The 24,781-nt window shown below is 37.5% G+C and overlaps 1 protein-coding gene across 9 annotated transcripts in view; it reads right to left on the bottom strand.

Moving 5' to 3' along the window:
- LOC120779091 (RNA-binding protein Musashi homolog Rbp6) overlaps positions 1–24,781 on the bottom strand; it is a 463,019-nt gene that overhangs the window by 401,231 nt on the left and 37,007 nt on the right. For all 9 annotated transcript variants that reach the window (XR_005705606.1, XM_040111247.1, XM_040111248.1 and 6 more), the window contains one exon: positions 24,475–24,515. Coding sequence is in view for 8 of the 9 variants with exons in the window: in XM_040111247.1 (XP_039967181.1) it covers positions 24,475–24,515 (41 nt within the window). In the remaining variant the exon portion in view is untranslated. The remainder of the gene's footprint in view (positions 1–24,474; positions 24,516–24,781) is intronic.

The raw sequence follows: 24,781 nt of genomic DNA, 5'->3' as shown, positions 1-24,781 counted from the left end.
CCTTCAAAGCGTCAACTATACCGAGTTATATATTAAAACTCCTTTACCGCAATATTACAGGAATTCAAAACTTTTTTCAAGGTATATCAAAGGTGAACTGTTCAGGACAACGCAAGAAATCAGCCATTTTCTCCAACAGTATTCAAGCCGTGATCCAAAACCCAAAATAACTTTGGGCCACCCTTCAAAAAGGCTCTTAACTTCAGATCTATTTTACAAACAACAGAACTTATTATACTTAATTTCTCTGATTATTGCAAATAACTTAAGAACTGAACTGAAATTTCGATCACTCTAACATGCTCTATAAAAGCTCTTGCCTTCGGGTCAATAGAACAAGAATATTATTTAATTTCTAGGATGATCCCAAATAACATATAAACTGTGCAAGGTAACAAGGAAGTTGTAAGCAACTTTTTTTTCAGTACAAATTTTGTTTCATTCGAAAAAAAATATAAAATTATTATTAAATATCGCAAAATTTCATCCCCGAAACATTGTATCGACCATCGAAAACAAAACGAAACAAATGAAAAGTGTAGAAACAGCAGGTTCACATCCGTAAGCAATGTCACGACTACAGAATATATTTCCGACTGTCAAACGTCAAGCGGATCTCGAAAACTTCACGGTTGTTCTAAGCATCGAACATCAAAAATACAGGTCGCTAAATAAAAGCAACCCTAATGTACACTAAACTATAATCCACGAATGCAGAGGGTGTTTTTTCGGCATGTGGTTTTCAAGAGTTAAGAAATTCGGGCCGTTTGTCAGCAATAACGCGCCGAATATTCTCTACTAAGACGTCAATCGACTCGAACTATTCTACATAGAAAAGCAACTTCACAAAACCACAGAAAAATAATCCAGCGATGTTAGTGCCCACGCTGTATGGGATGTAAGGCCAGGAGATGTTGTTGGAACCAAAGGACGTCGACATCAACATTCTCCAATTCAGACAAAACTTAATCATTATGGCTCTATGGCATTCCCTATTGACTGGTACATTATGGTCTGCTTCATTTTTAAAGAAATATGAACCAATTATTCCCTCTACCCATAGAGCACATCAAATAGTGACTTCTTGAGGATGTAGTGGCGTCTCAAGAATTATTTGAAGTTTTTTATTACACCAAATCCACCCATTCAGCCAAAAGTGAAAATTTCTTTGAAAATTGTTATCGGTAGCTATCTCATTTGAACCACCGAACGTGCGACGCACTTGACGGTCGTTTGACTTCAATTCTTGCACGAGTGGGATTAGTAAACCTAAACCAAGGTCCTTCCTCAACATCTTCTATAAAGTGGACGCGTCAAGCTTGTCTTGGCTGCGCTCAATGGCTTATGGACTCATGCGGATCTTCTTCGACACTCTGTTTCACTGTAGCAATAGCGTCGGTTCGATCGTTGGGCACTGTACGGCGCCTCTGACGATGCACATTATCCATTAAAGCGGACGTGGTGCGAAACCGATTCATGGTTGCTCGAATTACCAACTCTCAAGATCAATTATGTCAACCGAACATTGAACGCAGCTCGCGATTTGCGGATGTGCAAACCTTGTTCCGGAGTAAGTCTGTTCTTTATGAAATGGTTCAATAAATCAAGTATCAGCTGTGAAAAATTCCAAGTCCGAAAAAAGTATTAAAAACCACACATCTCAAAAAGACACCCGTTATATACAAACAAAACGTATATATCACACCTACATAGGCATACATATTTACGTGTGTACAAGTAGATATTTCCATATTTAAATAAAGTAAGTCTTCAGGCTAAAGGCAATAATTATGGAGAGGTTGACAGCGACGACAGTGATGATTGGAAAACGCCACGAATTATTTGTACGAGCACAAGCGCAACAACATCCCGGTGGGTGTGTCTGAACGCCGAGGGTGTCATAAGAGTAAAGAAAGGCGATGATGAATACCATAAAGTGCAGACGATAATTTCCCATTAATACTCTTCCTGATTGGGATTTGGAATTGGGATTGCGTTTAGGATTTGTGCATTGGCGTTGGCGTTGAAGCAGAGATGAATTTTATTGACGTGTCTGGTACATACTAGTAAATTGAGCTTCAATCGTTTTCGGATTTTGTCGCTGCAGCGTTTGCTACCGAATATTTGTAGGTATGTCCACTTGTTTGCTCGTCTCCCTTGATTATATTTGGTGCTAATATTGATGTCCGCTCACACTATTTGTAATATGTATGAGACGTAGGTAGTTGTAGTTATGGGTAAGTTCGTTCAAACGAGTTATTAATTGCTGAAATGTGTTGAAACTAAATTGAATTTTTCAAGTTCTCATTTCGGCACTTTTCAATCAACTTCCTAGAAGCAGAGTAAACTGGACTCAACTAAATTCGAAATGTTGAATGAAGAATTTACTGTGCGTGAGGTGGAGAGAATTTTTTATTGAAATAGATGAAGATAGCTCTTCTGTGGACAGCAGTAACAAAATTGGAAAGTAATATGCATATATTGAAAACATACAATACATACATATATATATGTATATATATATCAATGCGATTGCATGAATAATTTAAAATTTCTCTATAGAAGACTAAAGGCATGGATGCAGCTTTAAGAAGGTGTAATGTTTTGTTTTTATTTTTTTCTTAATTGTTTTGTATCAAAATCTCAAGTCGATTGCAGCAAAACCGATGAATACATTTTGAAATTGATCTACGAATTCCACGGCTCCCGTTTATTATCTACAACTATTTTCCTTATTCTATTAAACCTTATACCGAATGTATCGGTCAGTGTATATATTTATAAAACTGCTTGAAACTATGTTATCGAGTTAATCTGAGGATCTCCAAAAGTTATTTCAATCATACCAGACCTCTCTCTGGATCCAAAATACCCATATATACCCTACATATGGGTTGCTCAAAATGTGTGATATTTCAATGTAATGAAATTTTCCAAAAAATCGTAAGGTAATTGTGAATGGAATTGGTCTTGACCTTGGCTCAAACGTTATATGCCTCATATGAAGAATTTCATTTTTCTGGTTAACGTTTGCCACATCAATTCTATACATTAAATTTAGCTTCTTGAATTTATATCACATATGAGCCATGATTTTGAAAGTGGTATAAGTCAATAAATATGATATAAATATCGAGTTTTGCATTTTAAAGGATTAAAAAATATTCTTGCATTATGGATTATGATTTTTCGACAGTAAAGTAGTCCCAACAAACAAGTATTTATTATGATTGTGAAATTTATAGCCATTTTTAAAAGAAAATGTGGTTTTGAAAGGTTTAAATGACTTGTACCACTTTCAAAATTAACTGCATGACTTTATAAATGACTTATACCACCAATGAAAAAATTGTATTAGTAATTAACATTTTATTCAAAGTCATTTCATTGTGACTAAGTAAATTATTTATTGGTATTTAGGGAAATAAAATGTTTGTGAAAAATTGGTGGAATATAGGGTAGTAGATCCATCATATCTTTACGTTTTTCTTTTGTTATTGGTCTAATGGTTGTGTATAATGGAAGTAAATCAATATTTCCGTATATTCTAGGTCTTCCGTTTTTAGGTGAGAGGTCTAATACTTTGAATTCGGAGTTGTGATCCAAGAAAGTTTTATAAAATATCTTAAATGGGGCATTTTTTAGAAATCTGATCCATTGTATTTTTAACCAAGGCACAGCTTCTCCATTGATGTTTTTATACTCTCGCAACAATGTTGCTAACGAGAGTATTATAGTTTTGTTCACATAACGGTTGTTTGTAAGTCCTAAAACTAAAAGAGTCAGATATAGGGTTATATATACCAAAGTGATCAGGGCGACGAGTAGAGTCGAAATCCGGATGTCTGTCTGTCCGTCCGTCCGTCGTCTGTCCGTCCGTCCGTGCAAGCTGTAACTTGAGTAAAAATTGAGATATCATGATGAAACTTGGTACACGTATTCCTTGGCTCCATAAGAAGGTTAAGTTCGAAGATGGGCAAAATCGGCCCACTGCCACGCCCACAAAATGGCGGAAACCGAAAACATATAAAGTGTCATAACTAAGCCATAAATAAAGATATTAAAGTGAAATTTGGCACAAAGGATCGCATTAGGGAGGGGCGTGGGCGTGGCCCCGCCCCCTACTAAGTTTTTTGTACATATCTCGGAAACTACTATAGCTATGTCAACCAAACTCTACAGAGTCATTTTCTTCAAGCATTTTCATATACAGTTCAAAAATGGAAGAAATCGGATAATAACCACGCCCACCTCCCATACAAAGGTTATGTTGAAAATCACTAAAGTGCGTTAACCGACTAACAAAAAACGTCAGAAACACTAAATTTTACGGAAGAAGTGGCAGAAGGAAGCTGCACCCAGGCTTTTTTTAAAAATTGAAAATGGGCGTGGCGCCGCCCACTTATGGACCAAGAACCATATCTCAGGAGCTACTAGACCGATTTCAATGAAATTCAGTACATAATATTTTCTTAACACCCTGATGACATGTACGAAATATGGGTGAAATCGGTTCACAACCACGCCTTCTTCCAATATAAAGCTATTTTGAATTCCATCTGATGCCTTCTCTGTATAATATATACATTAGGAACCAATGATGATAGCGGAATAAAACTTTACAAAAATACGGTATTTGAAAAATATGTAAATGACGTATAATGAAATCTCGATTATCACTTTACCATGCGAGAGTATAAAATGTTCGGTGGCACCCGAACTTAGCCCTTCCTTACTTGTTCTTTCTATTATTCGTTGATTCTTTCATTTTTCTTGTAGAAATAAAATCTTTTTGATCCATTTGTACTACCGAAAATGGGTTTCTCATCTTACATGATTTTATTAAATTATAATAATGCTCAGGGATGTATAAATAATTCGATTTTTTAATTTTAGTTTCTATCAAACCAAAATCGCGATCATTTGACAAAAAAAGGATGACAGGATACCATAAATTTATGATCAATTTGTTTCAACATTATTATCAGATGACTGAACAATTTTTAACCATATTAAAGCTCTGTTAATGTTTCGATTTTGTCCTGAGCAGGCATCGCTGTAAGCTATTATATGCGTTTGAGTGGTAATGTCCCGAATGTGCTTTAAGATGCAGGACGCAACTTCCTGTGATCCTCTTGAGGCGATTGTTTCATCCCATGCATACATTTTAGCATTTCCATTGTTGAAATTATGAAACCCTAAATTGTATACATACATGTTGTGCTTATAGTCAGCTACCGAAACAGAAAGTTTTGGATAAGGAAGCGCTTTCTATAGCTCAAATGTGAATCCGTAATTTTCACTCGGGTTATCTTTTGTTTTTTTGTATGTGACCTGTTAAACTTTTTCTAGTCTGTTCGGCACTTTTAAGATGTGAATCATGAATTTCCATAAGATGCAACTTCTCGTCTACATTACTGGATGCTTCAATTTTTAGTTTTATCGAATCACACTTTTGGCACGTGTCTTTACGAGGAGTATGGAAATTTGGGTTGAACTCAGTATTAAACATTTTTCTATAAGTCCACTCCTTTACACATGATGTATTATTTTCGTCACATTTTTCCACATATAGCCCATATATTTTTCGAATATCTAAGTCAGCACTTAGATACTTTTGACCTGAAGTGTGATGTGATCGCGTGTAATGGCTCTCACATGCTGGAAAACTCAGAATATGATCTCGTACTACTTTAATTTTTTCTTAATCTGTTTTACTAGATGAACTAGCCATTTTGCCACGACCATATATTCCAGGTGTTTCAGAATTTAAGGCACGGCTTAATCTTCCGTTAGATATTTTGAAAGTATCCAAAAAAAAGTTTTGCAAACAGAAACTTCCGAACTCATACATACATATAGATGGAACTTAAGACTCCATTTTCTCATATATCCTTTGTGATTTCTTGGGCGTTTTTGTTTTATTGATTGTTTTCTAATCAAACCATACAGAAACATATGTATTCTGTTTTTCGAAACTTGCTAAATTCCAAAAACAATCAAAATTAGCTTTCCTGTCTTCATATCCGATTCTATTTAAACACTTTTTGGAACAAAGACAGTCTATATTTTCGAAAAGTTTAGCACTCACGGGCTTACAGTTTTTTGTTTCACATTCCTCTGCACGATATCTTGTGCATCATTCTGTTGATTGCGTGTCCTCTTTCTTGATTTCATTTTGCTTTCTTCCATTTTGTAAGGGTTCCGAATTCACTTTTAAACTATGAGCTAATTCATCAGAAGACGATATCATTCTTATTCGTTTCTATTTCTTGGGAGCATTACTTATATTTATTCGCCGTAAAATGTCTACAATTAACTTTAAATAGTAGGTTTTTATATTAAAAGCTTTACTTCATCATACCTGAACCACTATCTGAAGACATGACAAAATTACTTTGTGAACACACTGACTTATACCACTATCAAAACGAACAATATCTGTATTTCAGTTAACAACTCAAAAATAAACACATTTTAAAGAGTTAATTTGCATGGCGTGCTGCTAATCTCTTCAGATTATGTTATTTTATTAAGATTTGATAAGTAATAGCTGATAAAATAGATTTTCAAAATTTTTGACTTATACCACTTTCAAAATCAAGGGCTCATAGATTTCATTCGAAAATAATTTTAATAAAGTTTTTGGGAAATAAATATAGTTTTTAAACTAAGTAAGCCTCTGACCTATAATAAATATAACTTAATAAAATATCAAATTTGATTGGTATCCATTAACAATTTAGTCGAACAATGAATGTTGAATTTTTTCGTAACACTTTTTAATATAAAGTTTTGAAAACACTGTATGGTACTCCTCCGGCTAAAATTTTTGCAAGTTGCAAGTGTATAAAATGTTTCGTTATACGTCAGAGATGATATCCTTTTTTACTTATTTTATATGTCTTCGTAAAAATTTAACAGTCTGCTTGAAAAGCTGGCATAGTTCGTTCGATTCGCTACTCTCTAACGCTTGACAACTTAGAGTTTAGAAAATGGAGGCAATATCTAAATCAGTTATCTAAGGAAATTACATTATGCTTAAGGGTTCCCGCAGGGTGGGCGCTTACGATGGAGCTTAGCCCGTTTTCCCATTTACGATAGGCTCGGCTTTGTGCATTCTCTCTGCGCGCACCCTAAAGCGATTTGGTCAGAAATAAAATAGATATCGAAAGCACCCCCAGATCCCGTATAATCAAAATATTGATTCTACCACTCTGATGTGAAAACAATTTACAAACTCGATGTAGAAATTATAGATATGGATCCATATGTCCATGTTGACTTTAGAAAGATATATAATGAACTCGATGAGTTGAAATAAATTTATGCCGAAGCAGATATGTATACTTGTAGTTCAGCGAACTAAAAACCAGATCACTGATGGAAGAACAGGTGAAAAAAAGGGTTTCCTTACGCGGAATTGTTTTCAACGACTCCCTTGCAGCTTCAATTTTTCTTTCGAAAAACGATGAGATATCCTCTATTGCCGCAACGTCGCCACACGAGAGTACTCTTACTACAGATAAATAATATTTAGACAAAACACTATTCTATTTTAATAAGCAAATATTGAAAATATGCTTTTCTGAAATTCATTTTGTGAGTAGCGACACGAACGATGTTCGCTTCTATTTTCGTACCTGTCAAATACATACATACTATATACTGCAGTTTGAGTTGTGTCAAATTTTTCGAGTTTTCTGAAATTCAATACCTCAGGTCATGCTGTTGCTGTTATCTTATTTGAGAAACGTTCATTTTAAAGAAGACGAAATGCGTGCAGTGATATTTTCACGACGTAGACTGTACTGCTCAAAGAGTACCAATACATTTTTGGAGTAAGAATATCGCCAATCATGGCCAATAAAGGCCAGAACGAAATCTACCTACTTTCTATACGACGAGATGAAATAGCACATATCAAATCGTAAGATGTTTATACTAATAATAATAGTATTCCCAATATATTATTCGAAGAATGGAAAACTATAAAGTACTGTGTATCACTGGGGGTCCTTATATCAGCTCTAGCACTCTGATTTTTATTATTAACATATTGAAGAAGTGTATTGATGACATTAGACAATATCCCTAAAGCGACACCGCTAATAACATTACCTTCATTCAAGTTATAAAGAACGAAATATGTAAGCAAGAAGCTTGGACGTCTTGAAAATAATCCCTTTTCGTCATCTCCACATTTCTGAATCACAGATTCAAGCATGCATTTTTGAATGATATTGTAAAAGATAAAGTAAAATAATAGAGTAATGACGGAGTTGGTTTACTGTCCGGTGTTAGGCATAAGGCAGTTTTTTATATTGCCGGACCACCACAGTATATTTCAAGAAGCGGTCTTTGCTATTAGAAAAGTCGCGGAGCTAAACTCTAATGAATCAGCTACATTTGTGTAGACAGCCAAGCAGCCATCGAGGTCATAATCTTTTTCGCATATCAGCCAGAATTGTCTTGGTAAGTAGGACAGCGGTGAGGAGTGTCGCCTGAACCAAGCGTCTGCACTTATAGTAGGTGCCAGGTCACAAAGTCACCGAGATGAATGAGAGAGTGGACGAGATTGCCAAGAATGATGTACGACTGTCGACCAAAAATATGATCAACATTGTTAGGTCCATGCATTGTCTATACGACGTTCTGAGCATGGCATGGCAGGAAAAAAACGCAATGGAACAAAAAACCAAACTGAAAAAGTCATATGCAAAGGGGTAGATCGGAAGTATACGCTACTTACTGGTCACAGTCTGGTGGAGGCACACGCCTACAAAATTCGGCGGACATATCGAAAAGACAGGATAAAATGTCAAGAGCAAGGTACCGAGGAAACAATGGAGCATCTCTTTCGCACATGTTCCGCATTAGCAAGGCAACACATTTGATCACACGTTATTTGACACTGCAATAGGTATCGTTTTTGAGTATATACGAATACATAATTTATCAGGATGACACAAGTCGTAGATAACTTCGTCTATCTTGGAGCTGGCATCAACACCAACAACAATATCAGCCATGAAATTCAACGCAGAATCACTCTTGTCAACAGTTGGTACTTTGGACTGAATGAGCAATTAAAAAGTAAAATCCTTTCCCGACCAAGAAAGACCAAACTCTACAAACCGCGTCATTCCCATCCTGCTGTATGGTGCGGAGGCATGGTCAAACACGTCATCTGATGAGTCGACCTTAGGAGTGTTCGAGAGAAAACTTTTGCGGAAGATTTATGGTTCTTTGCGTATTGGCAACGGCGAGTACCGCGTTCGATAGAACGACTCAGCGAATCAAGAGACAGCAGTTGCGCTAGCTAGGTCATGTTGTTCGGATGGAAGAGAAAATTCCAGCTTTGAAGGTTTTCGATTCAGTACCCAGCAGTGGATTGGGAAGACCTCCACTCCGTTGGATAGATCAGGTAGAGAAGGACCTGGCTACACTTGTTATCTCGGACTGGCGCCAAAAAACGAATATAATAAACGACTGGCGCGTTGTTGTTAACTCGTCTATAACCGCGTTAGCCGTGTCTACGACAGGGAAGAAGAAGAAGAAGATGACACAGGGCGAGTTGAATTTCCAATCACTGTCTGTACGCCCATTTGTCCATGCAAGCGATTAAAAATTAAGATATATTAATGCCCCATGGCACTCAAGGGAGGTTGGTATTACCATTGGGCATAATCGAACTAATGCCACGCCTACGAAATGGTATTAAGCGAAAACCTATAAATATATTTTACACACGAGATGATCAAAAAGGGCTCCACAAGCCACCTTCACAAAATTGGAGAATGAGCGTGGCACTGCGCACCTTTGGGTTAAGTCCTGCACCTGAGAATCACATAGTGTCTCAGGTATAAAAATAGGCGAAATCGGACTATATCTTTTCAAGTCCCAACATACCGAATATGTGGACCTTAAGCTTACATTCGTCAAAAAAAAGTTGGACAGCATCTTTTTCGAGAAGTAATTGAATGCGGTACCAAAAATTGATAAAATCGGTGCAATACTTTCTCTAGACCCATATACCCAGTCGAATAACTGTCGAACTTCCTTTTGACTTCAACCATTTAAATCGGTTAATTTATGAGGTATCTTAAAGTAATGCATGGATCATCTCGTTCTAATATGTTCTTGTGCCTAAAATGGATAAAATCGGGACAATAATTTAAATGTTAAACTTCCTACTGCTTTTATAGAATATATAGTACATATACTGCCATTAATGTGAACATAACTATGTTGGCGATAAAGGTTGCGCATACATAATTATATGTCAGTAATTACACACCCAACTACACATAATTGCATCAAGGTACTTCCTAATTTAGCAAGCCACACTAAGCGCGTTCGATTAAATATTAAAATTAGAGATTATAAGCGCAGACTGACAGGCAGTCGTCCCAAACCGTTGAGTGGTTAGCAATATAAGAGCTCTGAATACCATTTAACCGCATTTAGCCTCGAACGCGGGGGGTATACCGCAAAGCGGAAATGCCTTACTCAGCCTGCAGAGATCTCTGCACCGACAAGAAGGCGTGCCAACTGCCGTTTGCTAGCACTACAACCGTCCTTGCCGTCACAAAAGCACTGAGCCGACGCTCAAAGACGTCAATCGGTTGTGGCAAGCTGCAAAGACACCCATAAGTTGTTCAGCTCGAGTGTCACTTTTATATATCCTGGCGTTAGATTTGTCAAGTAATCGGCATTCAAGCATGGCCAGACTGCAGTCAATGGTTACCAGCTGATGGGTACGGACCTCTACTGTGGTTGACGTTGCGCTCATTACAAGCATACATACGTACGTACATATGTATATACCGAGTAGCTAGTCATGCACAGCGGATCGCACTCGAAAAGTGCTGACGCAGTCGCTAGCAAAAGCCAACAGCACAGAGTCAACACTTCGTGTTGTAGTTATGCGGCGTGGCAAGCAGGCAACCACCGCCGCCAAACAATTCACGAACCAACTATGAAAATATGCAGTTAGTTAGATTTGGTTGTCAGCGATCAGCAGAGGCGCATGATGGAATAGTAGCAAAGCATTGCGGCACACTGTTTCGACACAGTTCTCGGCAACTACTTCAGCGTACATACGTGCGAGAAGTCAGATACAAAGTAGGATGTGCGAACAGCCTAAATCTTGTTGTCCCCATCATCATCAGCAGCATTGCCGAGGCATGGCAAGTATCGCGTAGGTATGTATGTCTGTAAGTAAAGCTCTGACGACGCTCTTCTGAAAGCGTGTTGATAGCAACTTAAGAAAGGTTAGAAAAGAGAAAGCAAAAAAATCAAATGACTTATTAACCACTAATTGTAGGAAACAGTGCCAAACCCCTGCTGCACACATGCAGACTCAGCACCCTGCCGGAACTGAACTCGTTCCTCTGATGTTTGGAATCTGATGTACGATAGAATTTATATGGCATGACATACGCTTCAATTGAATTTCCACATGAGACATATAAGCCGCTTGTGGCGTTTAAGTAGCCGCCTTAGGGATTCTAGTTTCGTAGCAATTTTTTTTTTTTTGCCTTTGTGCACATGCTTATCGTTTCTGCAATGTGGTCCAAAAGTATATTGAAAGTAGTTGTGTGACAGTAGTTATGCATGCAACGCCAAGATTTAGTGATTGACACGTATTTAGTTGCCTTTTATAGCAGTGCAACCAGCACTTAGACACTCAGCGATGAATCACCAGTCAAACGAGGATGATTTTTCGTGTAGAAGAAAATTGCTGGTCAATACTGATCAGCAAAGTGAATTAAATAATTTTTAGAATTTCAAAATTCTTGCGGCAAAACTAAACATAACGGGTGATCCAGGTAGAGGTACTGTTTCAATACCCTTTTTTCGACAGATCGCGTGTTAGTCGTATCAAGCTGTTATGTTATTTTTGTTCAGTGTTTTTTGACATTTCATCATGGAAAGACTTACGTCTAAACAATGTTTACAAATCGTTCAACTTTATTACGAAACTTCACGTTCTGTAAAGAAAGTGTTTCGAGGGCTTCGCTCAACTTACGGACAACATAATCGGCCTACTGAGCGTAATATTTGCAACACCAGCACCCATCTTGAGATCCAGTATTCATTATTGCATAATATTTGAACGTATAGACCACGTCCAGCACACAATGAAGAAAGTGCAGCAGATTTCGATTCGGTGACGTATGGAACGACTTGGCGCATTTTAGAGTACAAAATAAAGCTTGTGCAAGAATTGAATCTACTCCACCTTTCCAAGAGACATCGCTTCGCAATATAGGCCCTTGAAAAATTGGAAGAAAATCCGACGTTTTCCAGCCAAATTTTGTTCAGCCATGAGGCCTATTTCGACAGTTACCAGTCGAAATGCTCGAACAAGTTATCGAAAATTGGACTCAACAGATGAACCATCTGAGACGTAGCTGCAGCCAACATTTGAAAGAGATAATTTTCCAAAAATAAATGCCAAAGACTGTTATTTCGAATGTTAATAAATATTCCCAATTCAATTTTAAGTTTCTGTTTTTATACTCTCGCAACAAAGTTGCTAAGGAGAGTATTATAGTTTTGTTCACATAACGGTTGTTTGTAAGTCCTAAAACTAAAAGAGTCAGATATAGGGTTATATATACCAAAGTGATCAGGGTGACGAGTAGAGTTGAAATCCGGATGTCTGTCTGTCCGTCCGTCCGTCCGTGCAAGCTGTAACTTGAGTAAAAATTGAGATATCATGATGAAACTTGGTACACGTATTTCCTATAAAGTGTCATAACTAAACCATATATAAAGATATTAAAGTGAAATTTGGCACAAAGGATCGCATTAGGGAGGTGCATATTTGGACGTAATTTTTTTGGAAAAGTGGGCGTGGCCCCGCCCCCTACTAAGTTTTTTGTACATATCTCGGAAACTACTATAGCTATGTCAACCAAACTCTATAGAGTCGTTTCCTTCAGGCATTTCCATATACAGTTCAAAAATGGAAGAAATCGGATAATATCCACGCCCACCTCCCAGACAAAGACAACACACAAACACAAAATCACTAAAAGTGCGTTAACCGACGAACAAAAACGTCAGAAACACTAGATTTGACGGAAGAAATGGCAGAAGGAAGATGCACCCAGGCTTTTTTTAAAAATTGAAAATGGGTGTGGCGTCGCCCACTTATGGACCAAAAACCATATCTCGGGAACTACTAGACCGATTTCAATGAAATTCGGTATATAATATTTTCTTAACACCCTGATGATATGTACAAAATATGGGTGAAATTGGTTCACAACCACGCATTCTTCCAATATAACGCTATTTTGAATTCCATCTGATGCCTTCTCTGTATAATATATACATATGTACATTAGGAACCAATGATGATAGCGGAATAAAACTTTACACAAATACGGTATTTGAAAAATATGTAAATGACTGATAATGAAATCTCGATTATCACTTTATCGTGCGAGAGTATAAAATGTTCGGTGACACCCGAACTTAACCCTTCCTTACTTGTTTTTATATATATACGGTATATATGTATGTAAAGCCAACCGGATTTTATTTATTTTTGGCTTTACCACACATTATTAAGGGAATGAGGATGTTCCCTGAACTTAATGAAGTTAATATAAGGTTAATATATAAGGAATAAAGCCAACCGTATGTTTGAAAATCCTAATAATAATAATTATATGGGTGCTAGAGGAGGTTTCCACCCGATTTTATCCATTTTATTGATAAAGATACAGGAAACGCATATCTTTCGGTATGACAAAAATAACTCACATATTGACCGATATATGAGGCGCATGTAGTCAACTGAAAGTTCGAAAAGCTAGGTATATGGAGGCTAGGGAAGGTATTGAACCGATTGTAATCGTATTTCACAGAATATTATCAGGAAAGAAGTTTTCCAAATATCAATAATAAAGCTCAAAAGTCGGCAATAGAAACTGGTGTCCACATATTCGGTATCTGGGAAGTAGTGGGTAGTTTAGTGGCAATTTTTGGTCATCAAGTGGCACTATTCGTCTTAATACCTTCATTGGTGCATAATTTGTTTACTGGAAAGTGAAAAAATCAAATGGAATTTTAAATTGAGTCTTATGAAAGGAAGGCGTGATTTTAATAACAACAATAATTGATCGGGCAAATCTCGATATATGGTTTCACCTTGAGGAGGTATTCTGATCTAGAAATTTAAGAAAATCGAATTTTTTTCTATATTTTCAAAGTTTAACTATTCAAAAATATGCGTACAAGAGGATTTTTCAAAATTCAAATTCTTTTCGGAGATATAGGCATCCAAACTGGTTCGGCCGGAACTAATCGAAAAAAGACTTTACGCGAAACTTTAAACGCGTTTTTCTTAAAACTGACCATTTCGGAACGATACCCATGATTTCTCAGGTTCTACAGGACCAATTTACTTGAAATTTTTATAGAGTCTTCTTTATAGGTTTGTCTATGGTTGGGACTAGCCACATCCCCAAATTTTTATTTTTATTATTTTTAAAAAATTCGAAATAGTCGGAAAAAGTGATCCAAAAAAAACTTTTTTTCAGGCAGTCGCCATTTTATGAAAATAATTTTTTTCCACTTTTCCGTAGTTCCGGCCATTGCGACATTATTCTAGATTAATAATCTTTTTTTTTTTTTGATTTCAGATAACTAGGAGGGTTGAAATCATGGGTATGGTCACGTGGAAATTTTTAGATACCCCCCCACTTCGTCAGCTCATAATTTTTGAAATTTTTTACTTTTTTAGTTTTTAATTTTTTTCTGTACTCTTCTAAAATTAACAAATAACCGATAAAAAATGGATTAGTAAAAATATTAATTGCCTTTTTTTTACGACACTTAAAAAATTACCTGAAATTCATGCTTCTAGACCAGAATACCCCCTTAATATGGACAGTGCGACGCCCATTATCAAATTTTGATACCGGAGCTATAGAGCTATTGCATCATCTCAGATGAAAAATTTAGCGCTTTAGACGCTTTCTTTTAACTCAGTAAATCGCACTTTTAGTAAAATTGAATATAATCGTTATATGGAGAGTGGGAGATATGTATGTACAATAAATAGGAGACAGAAAGTGTAAAAGTTGTTGAAATCGGATTATAACTCCGCCCACTTGTTAAAGGCTAACAGTTCTGTATCTGGAGCTTAATTAGATTTCGATGCATGACGCTTTGTGGGCGTGGTAATAGTACGATTTCGCCTATCGAACTTTGTACGGTGTTAAAAAACATGTGTACCAAGTTCATCAAGATATCAAGTTAGAGCTTGCACGGGCAGTCAGACATACTTGTACAACCTTTTTCAACTCATCTCGTCATCCTTTCCAACTATATATCTCGGTTAGTTTTAGGTGGTACAAGCAGTCGTTCGGTGAACGAAACTATTATACTCTGTAGCAACATGTTGCAAAGGTATAAAAAGGGGCGGAGAACATTTTAAAAGTTAATAAGAGTTTTGAGCTTACTAAATGTTTATTTAGACGATTTATATTCATTCTCAGTCTGGCAAAAGCCGGGCAAATGAAGAGAAAGTGAAAAGAAGATTCCACCCCGCCATCCTCCATTCAGCTTTGCAAAGAACGTCCGACAATATATTTAGCCGCACTGTGTGTGAACCTATCAAACAGGGTCTAGTCAGAACACCTGGCACTACGGCGAAATTAATTTTGCTAAGAGCCAGTTGTACGGAGGAGCTCTTACGGTTCACTCTGGACCAAGAATTACACAGTCGCATAAGTCCTGGTTGATGAACAGCGCTCGCTGAGCTCTCTGGAGGCATAAAAGTCTAACGTCAGAACGCAAGAAGACATCGGATCGCCTTTCATTTCTGACAACAAATCCTAAAGACGAATAACTTGCGGAAAAGCGGATGCATCGCATTCGGCAAGAGAGTTACTAAATGGTTTCTTATTTCCTTTGAATTTCACTATCATTCTCACTTATGCTTAGTTTACTCATCTTCTATTTTTGGCACTAAAACAGCAATTTTACAACAAATGGGCAATTAAACACCTTCGAAGATTCGCTTAACAACTTATCTGCGCAATTTAATTTTATGATAAAGTAATCAACCTCTATAGTAATGGTGGCACAGTGTTTTTGCTTCGCCCAAACGACATTCGTTCCAAATTCGAAATCGGGTTTATTTCCTCGGGGTTTCGCCGTAGGGTGCAATATGAATAGTGCCGCCAATATGAATAAAGGCTTCAGTGCTTACATATACATTTACATACATGCATATGTACATATGTATGTGAGTATGCATTTATGTATAATATTGAAAGTATACAAAATTTGAGACAGTAACGAAAACGTCAGCGAGCGAATGAACAGACACAGTCCGAAAGACAAAAAGAGGCGTGAAACCGTCGCAGCGAAGCGATGAAGTAGCTCACTTGGGCGCTTTTGAAAAAGTCATTCGAAAGATGGCATTTTTGGCACAGGTACAAATAAACAAATGTCGTACTCGTACAGAAAGAGTATGCCGAGCCAGCAACAGTGGCGCGCGGGGGTTAGCTGGCACACGTATAATTGTGGTGGGCCGCTACGAAGGGGTTTCGTTCTATACGTCAACATTGGCGGCCAACGGCCAACAGTCATCATTGAAGGCAAATTCACTAATAAATACATACAACAACAAATTAGCGGAACAATAGCTAGCAGCTAGCCGCTCTACAATGGGCGGAGCCTAGTCAAATCAAATTTACAAATTCAAAAATGAACTACAAAGCGTGCTCATATGTATGTGTGCGCATATATCTACCGAGGCGCACATACAAACCAAAAAAAAGAATACAAAAACACATGCAAATATATGCAAAAGCGAGAATGAGATATTCGAGTCTCTCGTTCGCCGTTTATTAGTTAACCCTCCGTAGATTTTCGAATCTTCTTTATACCGCCACTGAGGCTTTACGTCTTTTTATTACTCGAATCGAAGCTCGCAACGAATCCGTATTTGAAGACGCTTCATTAATTCAGATACAATTAGTTTACTCGTAAGTTTTTGCACATATTTGCTCGTTTATATTGGCGTTTATACCGGTACACTTCCTCTGCACAATGTTTTCAATTTCTAGGGTTCATTGCTTCAAACAACCCTTGAAAGAGCTTAATAGTCTGGAGCAACTTCGAGGAATTATGTTTCTAGCTGCTTCCGAGCGAGCCAGCTCATCTGCCTTTTCTTTTCCTCCTATTCTTATATTACCGGGAACCCAGATGATATTAACCGAAGTACCTGCTAAGAATAAGTACTGTCAGCTTGCTAACCTATGCCATGAGACTTAGTATTGGCGCTATGCTTAGCCTTAATTGCCACTTGACTATCTGCTAGAATGTATACCATATGTACATACTAGTTAGAGCAGAAGCCCACTTGACACCTTCCGTTATGCCCACAATTTCGGCGCAAAAGTCTGAATCGTCGTCATTTAGTTTAAGGTAGTAGTCTGACTGACTTCTTTGGAGGGTGATTTTTTATAGGAAAATAAAAATGAACTATTTTGAATATCTGGTGTTTTTATTTACATATTGAAAATATAAAAAAAAAAATTATTTGGAAAAATTTAATACTTAATAGTAATATATTATTGTCACTCGAAGTTGGAACCTCAAAAAAATATGCAGGTGGGAGGCCCGGGAGATTTTGGCTCTTGATGTTATCTGAAATCAAATATTCTTGATTATTCTTAATCTGTAGACGTGTCATTCTGGTCGGAACTGGTAAAGTTAAATTTCAAGGGTAAATAACAAAATGGCGGACTTAAAAAAAAAGGCCTTTTATTTTAGCAAAGAAAGGGTTGTAAAATAAAAAGTTAGGGGTGAAAAAAGTATCGTTAGTACCGACGAGAACTATAAGTGTATAGAATAGCCTGTTAAAATTTGAAAGCAATCGGTTCAGTAGAAAAAAAGTTAGCACCCGGACCGACCAGAAAAACAATGTTTTGAGAAAAACGCGTTTAAAGTTCAACAACTCCGAGAGAGAGGGCACCGAGGCGCTTTAGGAAACTCGGTATAACTACCGAAATATTTCGAATTTCTGTCTGAAATTTTCACGGTATGTTCTCAAGACATTGTACTTTCAAAATAAGCAAAAAAAAATAAGAGTTTTTGAACCCAAGTTACCAGCTTACTACCTTAAGCTACCTTCTGTGTATGGATTACTGCAGAAAAAGTCCGCTCCTGTCCTTATAACACACTTGGATCCGTCGATGAATATGTAGATTTCACAGTTAGAACTGTCGATCACAGAACCATTGGTATATTCTTCTCTTTCACAATCGCATTGCCAATTTTCCGAATTCATTAACAAGGCCGAGTGTACGTCCAGCTACAATCGCCTAAAATCAAATACCGGTCATCCCCGTAGTACGTTTACTACAGTAAGCATGGTGCCAAACCGATTATAACGACCAAATATTGGACCCAGCTTCGAAAAAGAATTGATTTATTGAAAACTATACGTCTAAAAAAACCCTTTATAAACATATGTATCTGTTTTATCAGTATTTATTGTATAAAAAAATATATATTATTATTGTTCTTTCGCAAAATTTAACATAAATATGTAGAAAGAACTGAAAGTAAATGAGTCGGTCCGTGATTTCTTGAACTGCTTCCAATGTTCAATTCTCATAGAAAAGAAGGTGGTAAAAACTCAGGAAATTTCACAACCCCAGCTATTGAATGAATAGTATTTATTTGGAAGTTATTTGAGGATAAAATTAGGACATTGTTAGCTTAAGGGGGTTTTCTGGTCTAGAAGCATGAATTTCAGGTAATTTTTAAAGTGTCGTAAAAAAAAGGCAACTAATATTTTTACTACCCATTTTTTTATTAGTTATTTGTTAATTTTAGAAGAGTACGGAAAAAAATTAAAAATTAAAAAAAGTAAAAAATTTCAAAAATTATGAGCTGAAGAAGTGGGGGGTCTCTAAAAATTTCCACGTGACCATACTCATGATTTCAACCCTCCTAGTTATCTGAAACCAAAAAAAATTTCCACGTGACCTTACCCACGATTTCAACCCTCCTAGTTATCTGAAACCAAAAAAAAGATTATTAATCTAGAATAATGTCGCAATGGCCGGAACTACGGAAAAGTGGGAAACAAATTTTTTCACAAATATTTTTCCAAAAAAGTTTATTTGGATCACTTTTTCTGACTATTTCGAATTTTTTAAAAATAATAAAAAATAAAATTTTGGGGATGTGGCTAGTCCCAACCATAGACAAGCCTATAAAGAAGACTCTATAAAAATTTCAAGTAAATCGGTCCAGTAGAACCTGAGAAATCGTGGCTATCGTTCTGAAAAAGTCAGTTTTGAGAAAAACGCGCTTAAAGTTTAGCAGACAATTCTAGTGAACACGGACGCCACGTCACAAAATCGGCTGAATCTGCGAAAATAAGTCGAATTTTGAAAAATTCTTCCAAGGTCATATTTTTTAAAGTCTAAACTTTCAAGATATGCAAAAAAAATCGATTTTTTCAAAATCCTAGACAAGAATACCCCCTTAAGTATAGTTGATTGTAGTCAAGTGTTTTTAATGTTTTTTTAAACTGCCCCTTTTAGGCAAGTTTGCAATGTTTTAGTAAAAAATCGTCTCTTCTATTATTTATAACTTGTATACAAAAATGACCGACCGTCACCGTTTCGATTGCTCAGAAACTAAGCATTGTATGTTTGGTTGCCATACCAGGCCTCTGACCCGCATTTCCATCTATGAATTGTTTCTAAACCGCAACCAAATGGCTCCATTTCTGAAAGGAATGGTTAAGTTAGATTAAGTGATCAATGCTAACAGGAATCTCACTTGGATAGCTTAAAACGTCTAAAATTCCTATATAATAGATGAAAAAATCCTAACAAATCAACAAGGGACCTTGAGCCTAACACAAATTTGCTGAGACGGCTAAATTGAGTTTCGGCTATGTTTTCTGATGCGCCGAAGGTAGAAGTGCAGAGATTTTTCAACCTCAGTATTGCAAAATATAGACATTGGAAGAGAAAGTTCCTAAATTAGCTTACAGTCGGATAGGAGCGTATCATCAACCAGCGCATGCTAAGAGTATGCGAGGTCCATTGATCCAGTGTTAGAACGCAAGATGCCAGTTGAAATCTAACTGGATCCCATTCCGATATGTGAGCGGGACAGCTCATCGACTTTGCAGTTATTAGCGATTCTGACCAGGCACTCAAGCGATTCTGATGACGAAGAAACTTCCTTACAGAAAACTCCTCCTCCAACCTTCTCTACTAGCTTGTGCCAATCCGTAAAAAAAACATCTCCTTCGACGTTTCTCCATTTCGCGAGGAGCCTCCGTGATGCAGTGATCAAAGTTTTCTCGAACGCAGTTAAATGAGAAGTGAATTTCGAAATCTCCTTGTTCGGACCCCTTTATATATCAAGACCCTGAGCCTTAGAGCGCACTTCGTAACAATACACCTGCCGACAATGTTCACGGTTATACCTCCTAGTGAAGAAACCCATTTTAGTTTTATTTGGGCGACGTCGCTTCTAATCGCTTAGTTGGATACCACGATGAATTACACTTCGGTTAACTCATTTACCGTATTTAGAACTTTACTTTAACCATAAGAAGAACGTCCTCAATATAAATTGTCCCCACACATTTTCGTTATTCGAGTTCTTTAAAGAGGTTGATAAGCACCAAGATTCAAGACAATGCGGAAAGTACCCCAGCCTGCGGCGTACCCCCTTAACCTTTCAGTATGTCTTTGAACTACCGTGCTCTGGTACGACCGTTCAGCCGCAAAGTAGACAATATATGAAATACTTGAGGTTTATTTCCACCTTAAACTTTTCGAGAGTATCAACCACCGCCTCCGGTCGCATATTGTTAAAGGCCCTTCGATACCCAGAAATGTGCACTTTATAAATAAGAGCTCTCTCCAACCAACTCTCGTGTGAAAAGCAGTATCGACTTACCTGCCTTTGATATAGGAAAATTCTCTATTCTCTAAGCGGCGAACTTCCGTTGAACCAGTTATCACAATAATGCTAATATTCCATCTCTTAAAGTATAAACATGTCAGGTAATATGAATATGTTAATTTACGTTGTTGCCACCAATTTCAACGATCGCATGCGTGACTGGCCGCAAAATTACCTCTTACCCTACGACACCTCTTAGTCGCGCTGCCGGAGCGTCATAGTTCTCGGCCTGACTGCGCACATGCAATCTCAAGAATTTCTATCAATTACAATTCAATTTAATTCATTTTGTATCAAATCGAATTGAGCACTGCACACAGCGGTGAGACGACATAGCCGCCATCTCTCAACTGCCCGACAACACAAGTAACATTATATACATACTATTTTTATTGTTGTTGCTTTAATTTTATATACATATATACACATTACTACATCAATATACATATGTAAGTATATAATTCTTTGCTATTTTTGCAATTCACAGTTATTCGTGTGTGTGAAGAGAGCGCTGAAATGCATCATTGGCAATTTCGCGTCTCAAATCGTATTTCGATGAATTGAAACCTTTGTCGTCGTCATTGGCTGCGAGCGCAAAATTCAACCAAAAACGAGGCTATCGAAAGCAAATTCAATTCAAATTGATGCCCATATCGCATGAACATGCGCGTACAACGCATCAAATGCATGCGTGTTTGTGCCGAGACCCAGAAAGAAATCTCATTGATTATGGCTTACAGGCATATTCCGAAATTTAGTTCACGTGATAAAGGGTGTTTTTTTAGACATGTGGTTTTCAAGAAAAAATAGAACTTAATTTTATGGCCAAGAGTATAGATAATTACCAAGATAAGAGTAGGTCATTGTGTATTAAAGCTGATTACGGACAAGTGATCGCTGCGGTTGGCTCCATAAATTCCAGCTGAAAATTTTACGACCACTTTTCACAGCAATTGAGGCCGTATGTCAGCAATAACGTGCCGTATATTATCTGCCAATGCGCCTGTCCTCTCAGCCATAGCTGCGTAGATAAGCAGCTTCACATAGCTCCACAAAAAATAACACAGCGGTGCTAAATCGTGTCTTAGTACGAAGCCAAAGCCTCACGACGCGAGATAATGCGCTCACCAAAATTTTCCTTCGATGAATTGAATGTTTCGTTATCTGTATGGCACATAGCGTCGTCTTGTTGGAACCAAAGACCGTCCATATCAACATCCATCAACTAAAGCACGAAAAGATCATTAATACTGGCTCTATGGCGTTCTTCATTGACAGTAATATTATGATCGCCGCCATTTTCGATGGAATATGTACCAGTGATGCCTTCTGCCCATAGTTCACACAGTGACTTCGTGAGTATGTAACGGCATCTCGACAATGATTTGGCTTGAATTATCATCACTGCAAATGCGATAATTTTGTATATTAACGTACTAATTCAATCAAAACTGAGCTTCATCGCTTCGCTCAACTTATGGTCCACAAAATCGGACTACTGAGCGTACTACAATCTTGTATTCGCAACTCCATCTTGAGACACAGAATTCATTAATTGCATAGCATTCGACCGAATAGACCACGTCCAGCAGGCAGTGAAGAAAATATAGCAGTCGTAGCTGAGAGTGTGCACGAAGGTCGTGGAGAGCCGTTCGCAGCAACTCAGACTGACATATGGAACGACTTGGCGGATTTTGCGTCGAGATCTTAACCTTTAACGTGAACAAAATACAGCCTGTGCAAGAACTGAAGCCACTCGCAATCAAGATCACTTCGCTCTATGGGTTCTTAAAAAGTTCCAAGAAGATCCGACGGTTTCGAGCCAAATTTTGTTCAATGATGTGGCCCATTTCTGCATCAATGGGTATGTAAACAAGCAAAAGTGTCCCATTCAGGAAGAAAGCAACCTGAAGAGATTCAAGAGCTCCCATTTCATCCTAAAAATAACGATTTTGTGTGGTCGTCGTGTGGAATCATGGGTTAATTTCTTCAAAAATGTTGCCGGTTAAGACAAGCGGTCAATGGCGGCCGTTATCGCGCCATGATAACTGGATATTTGACGCCTGATATTAAAGCTTTTGTTCTCAGCGACATTTAGTTTCAACAAGACGGCGCTAATTCCCAGACATCGCATCAGTCAATGTTTTTATTGAGAGAATACTTCGGTGAGCAGATAATTTGACGTTTTGGGCCGGTCGATTGGCCACCAAGATCGTGTGATATCCCACCGTTAGTCTTCTCTTGTAGGGATATGTAATGTCTAAAGTCTATGCTGACAATCTCGCTTCGATTCAGGTCTTGAAGCAAAACATTACGCGTGTTATTCGCCAGTTACCAGTCGAAATGCTCGAACAAATCATCGAAAATTGGACGCAACTCATAGACCTCTCAAAGCTGCGGCCAAGATTTGAGATAATCTGCAAAAAAGAAATTCTAATGCCTGTGTTCTTTCGAATGCCTGTGTTCTTTCCCCAATAAATTTGAAGTTTCGGTATTTTTTCCTAAACCAAAAAGTAGGGAACCTCCAAATCGATCACCCTTTATATATTTTTTTCGAAATACGAAAATTCCCGTTATTTTTTAACACACTTCGTAAGTGTGTATGTTGAAACAAATTTCGAAATTTCTCACCGTGTACGCTCAAGTACATTCGTATTTTGTGCAGTGATAACCACTGTCGAAATCGTGACATTCGGTAAATATGTATGTGTAGGTGTGTACGTAACTAGCACCTGAAGAGAAGCTGATACCGCGTGTTGAACGCAAATGTAGCAGCAACGCTCTTCAAGACTCTGGGAAATGTGCAATCAAGATTATCGAAAAAGCAACAATAAAATATGAAGACACTACACTATACAACAACAGAGCATGACTTCAGACGCTTGTGTTAATTGTTGTAGGAGAAATCATCTAATTTGCACACTGTTACACACATACATGCATGCATACATACGCATGCATACAAGTGCTTGCAGCAAAAGCGAACGAAAATGCTCTACTAAAATCATTATTAGCGTTTGCTTTGAGCGGCTCACTGTGTACTTGTACCGTTACGCGAATGCTTGGATGTATGTATGTAAGCGCAGGCATATGGTCGTTGTTGCAAAGCAGTTTCAGTTGCAGTTAGCTACTTGCAACAATGCTTACTTAGCAGCATTTGCGTAATTAAGCGATTTGGGTCGTCGCGGGTCGTTGAATTACGCTGCGGCTGGGTCGCCTCACAGACGCAGCGAATCCCTTCAACACACTGCATGCCAGCACACCCACCCATATGATACTTGGATTTTGGAAAAGCAAATTGTTTGTTGCAATTTCATTGAATCGTTGCAACTGCAACACGCCACTTTGTTTACATGCACATATGTATATGTGTAGGTATGTATGTAGTATATATACTTGTCATGTATGTAGAGCATCTTTACTCCCAACCCTCGTTCCATAGTATTTTATTAATGTTGCCATAACTACGTGTGTGTGTGTCTATATTTTTGCACTTACCTGGGCTGGTTTGCCAACTTAATCCGCCGATAAACATTTTCCTGCAATGAAAGGAGAAAGAGTAGGAATTTAATTAAAATTTGGGCTAGCAAATGCGATTTAAATGCGAGAATCACACCCACATACATGTGAGTACAAACACATTTAACCGTTACTTCATAAAATACATTTCAATTTATCGATATCCGCTACTTAATTGCTATATTAACCTCACTACAAACAAATTTATTCTCAAATATTTTTCAAACAAATATATTCCATATTCCAGGAAGAGCAGAATGAAGACATTAAAGAAAAGTTCAATCAG

This window comes from Bactrocera tryoni, chromosome 5, assembly GCF_016617805.1.
Source record: "Bactrocera tryoni isolate S06 chromosome 5, CSIRO_BtryS06_freeze2, whole genome shotgun sequence".
Lineage (NCBI taxonomy): Eukaryota > Metazoa > Arthropoda > Insecta > Diptera > Tephritidae > Bactrocera > Bactrocera tryoni.
Note: the sequence above shows the minus strand (reverse complement) of the source record. Positions and strands in the feature narration are given on the sequence as shown.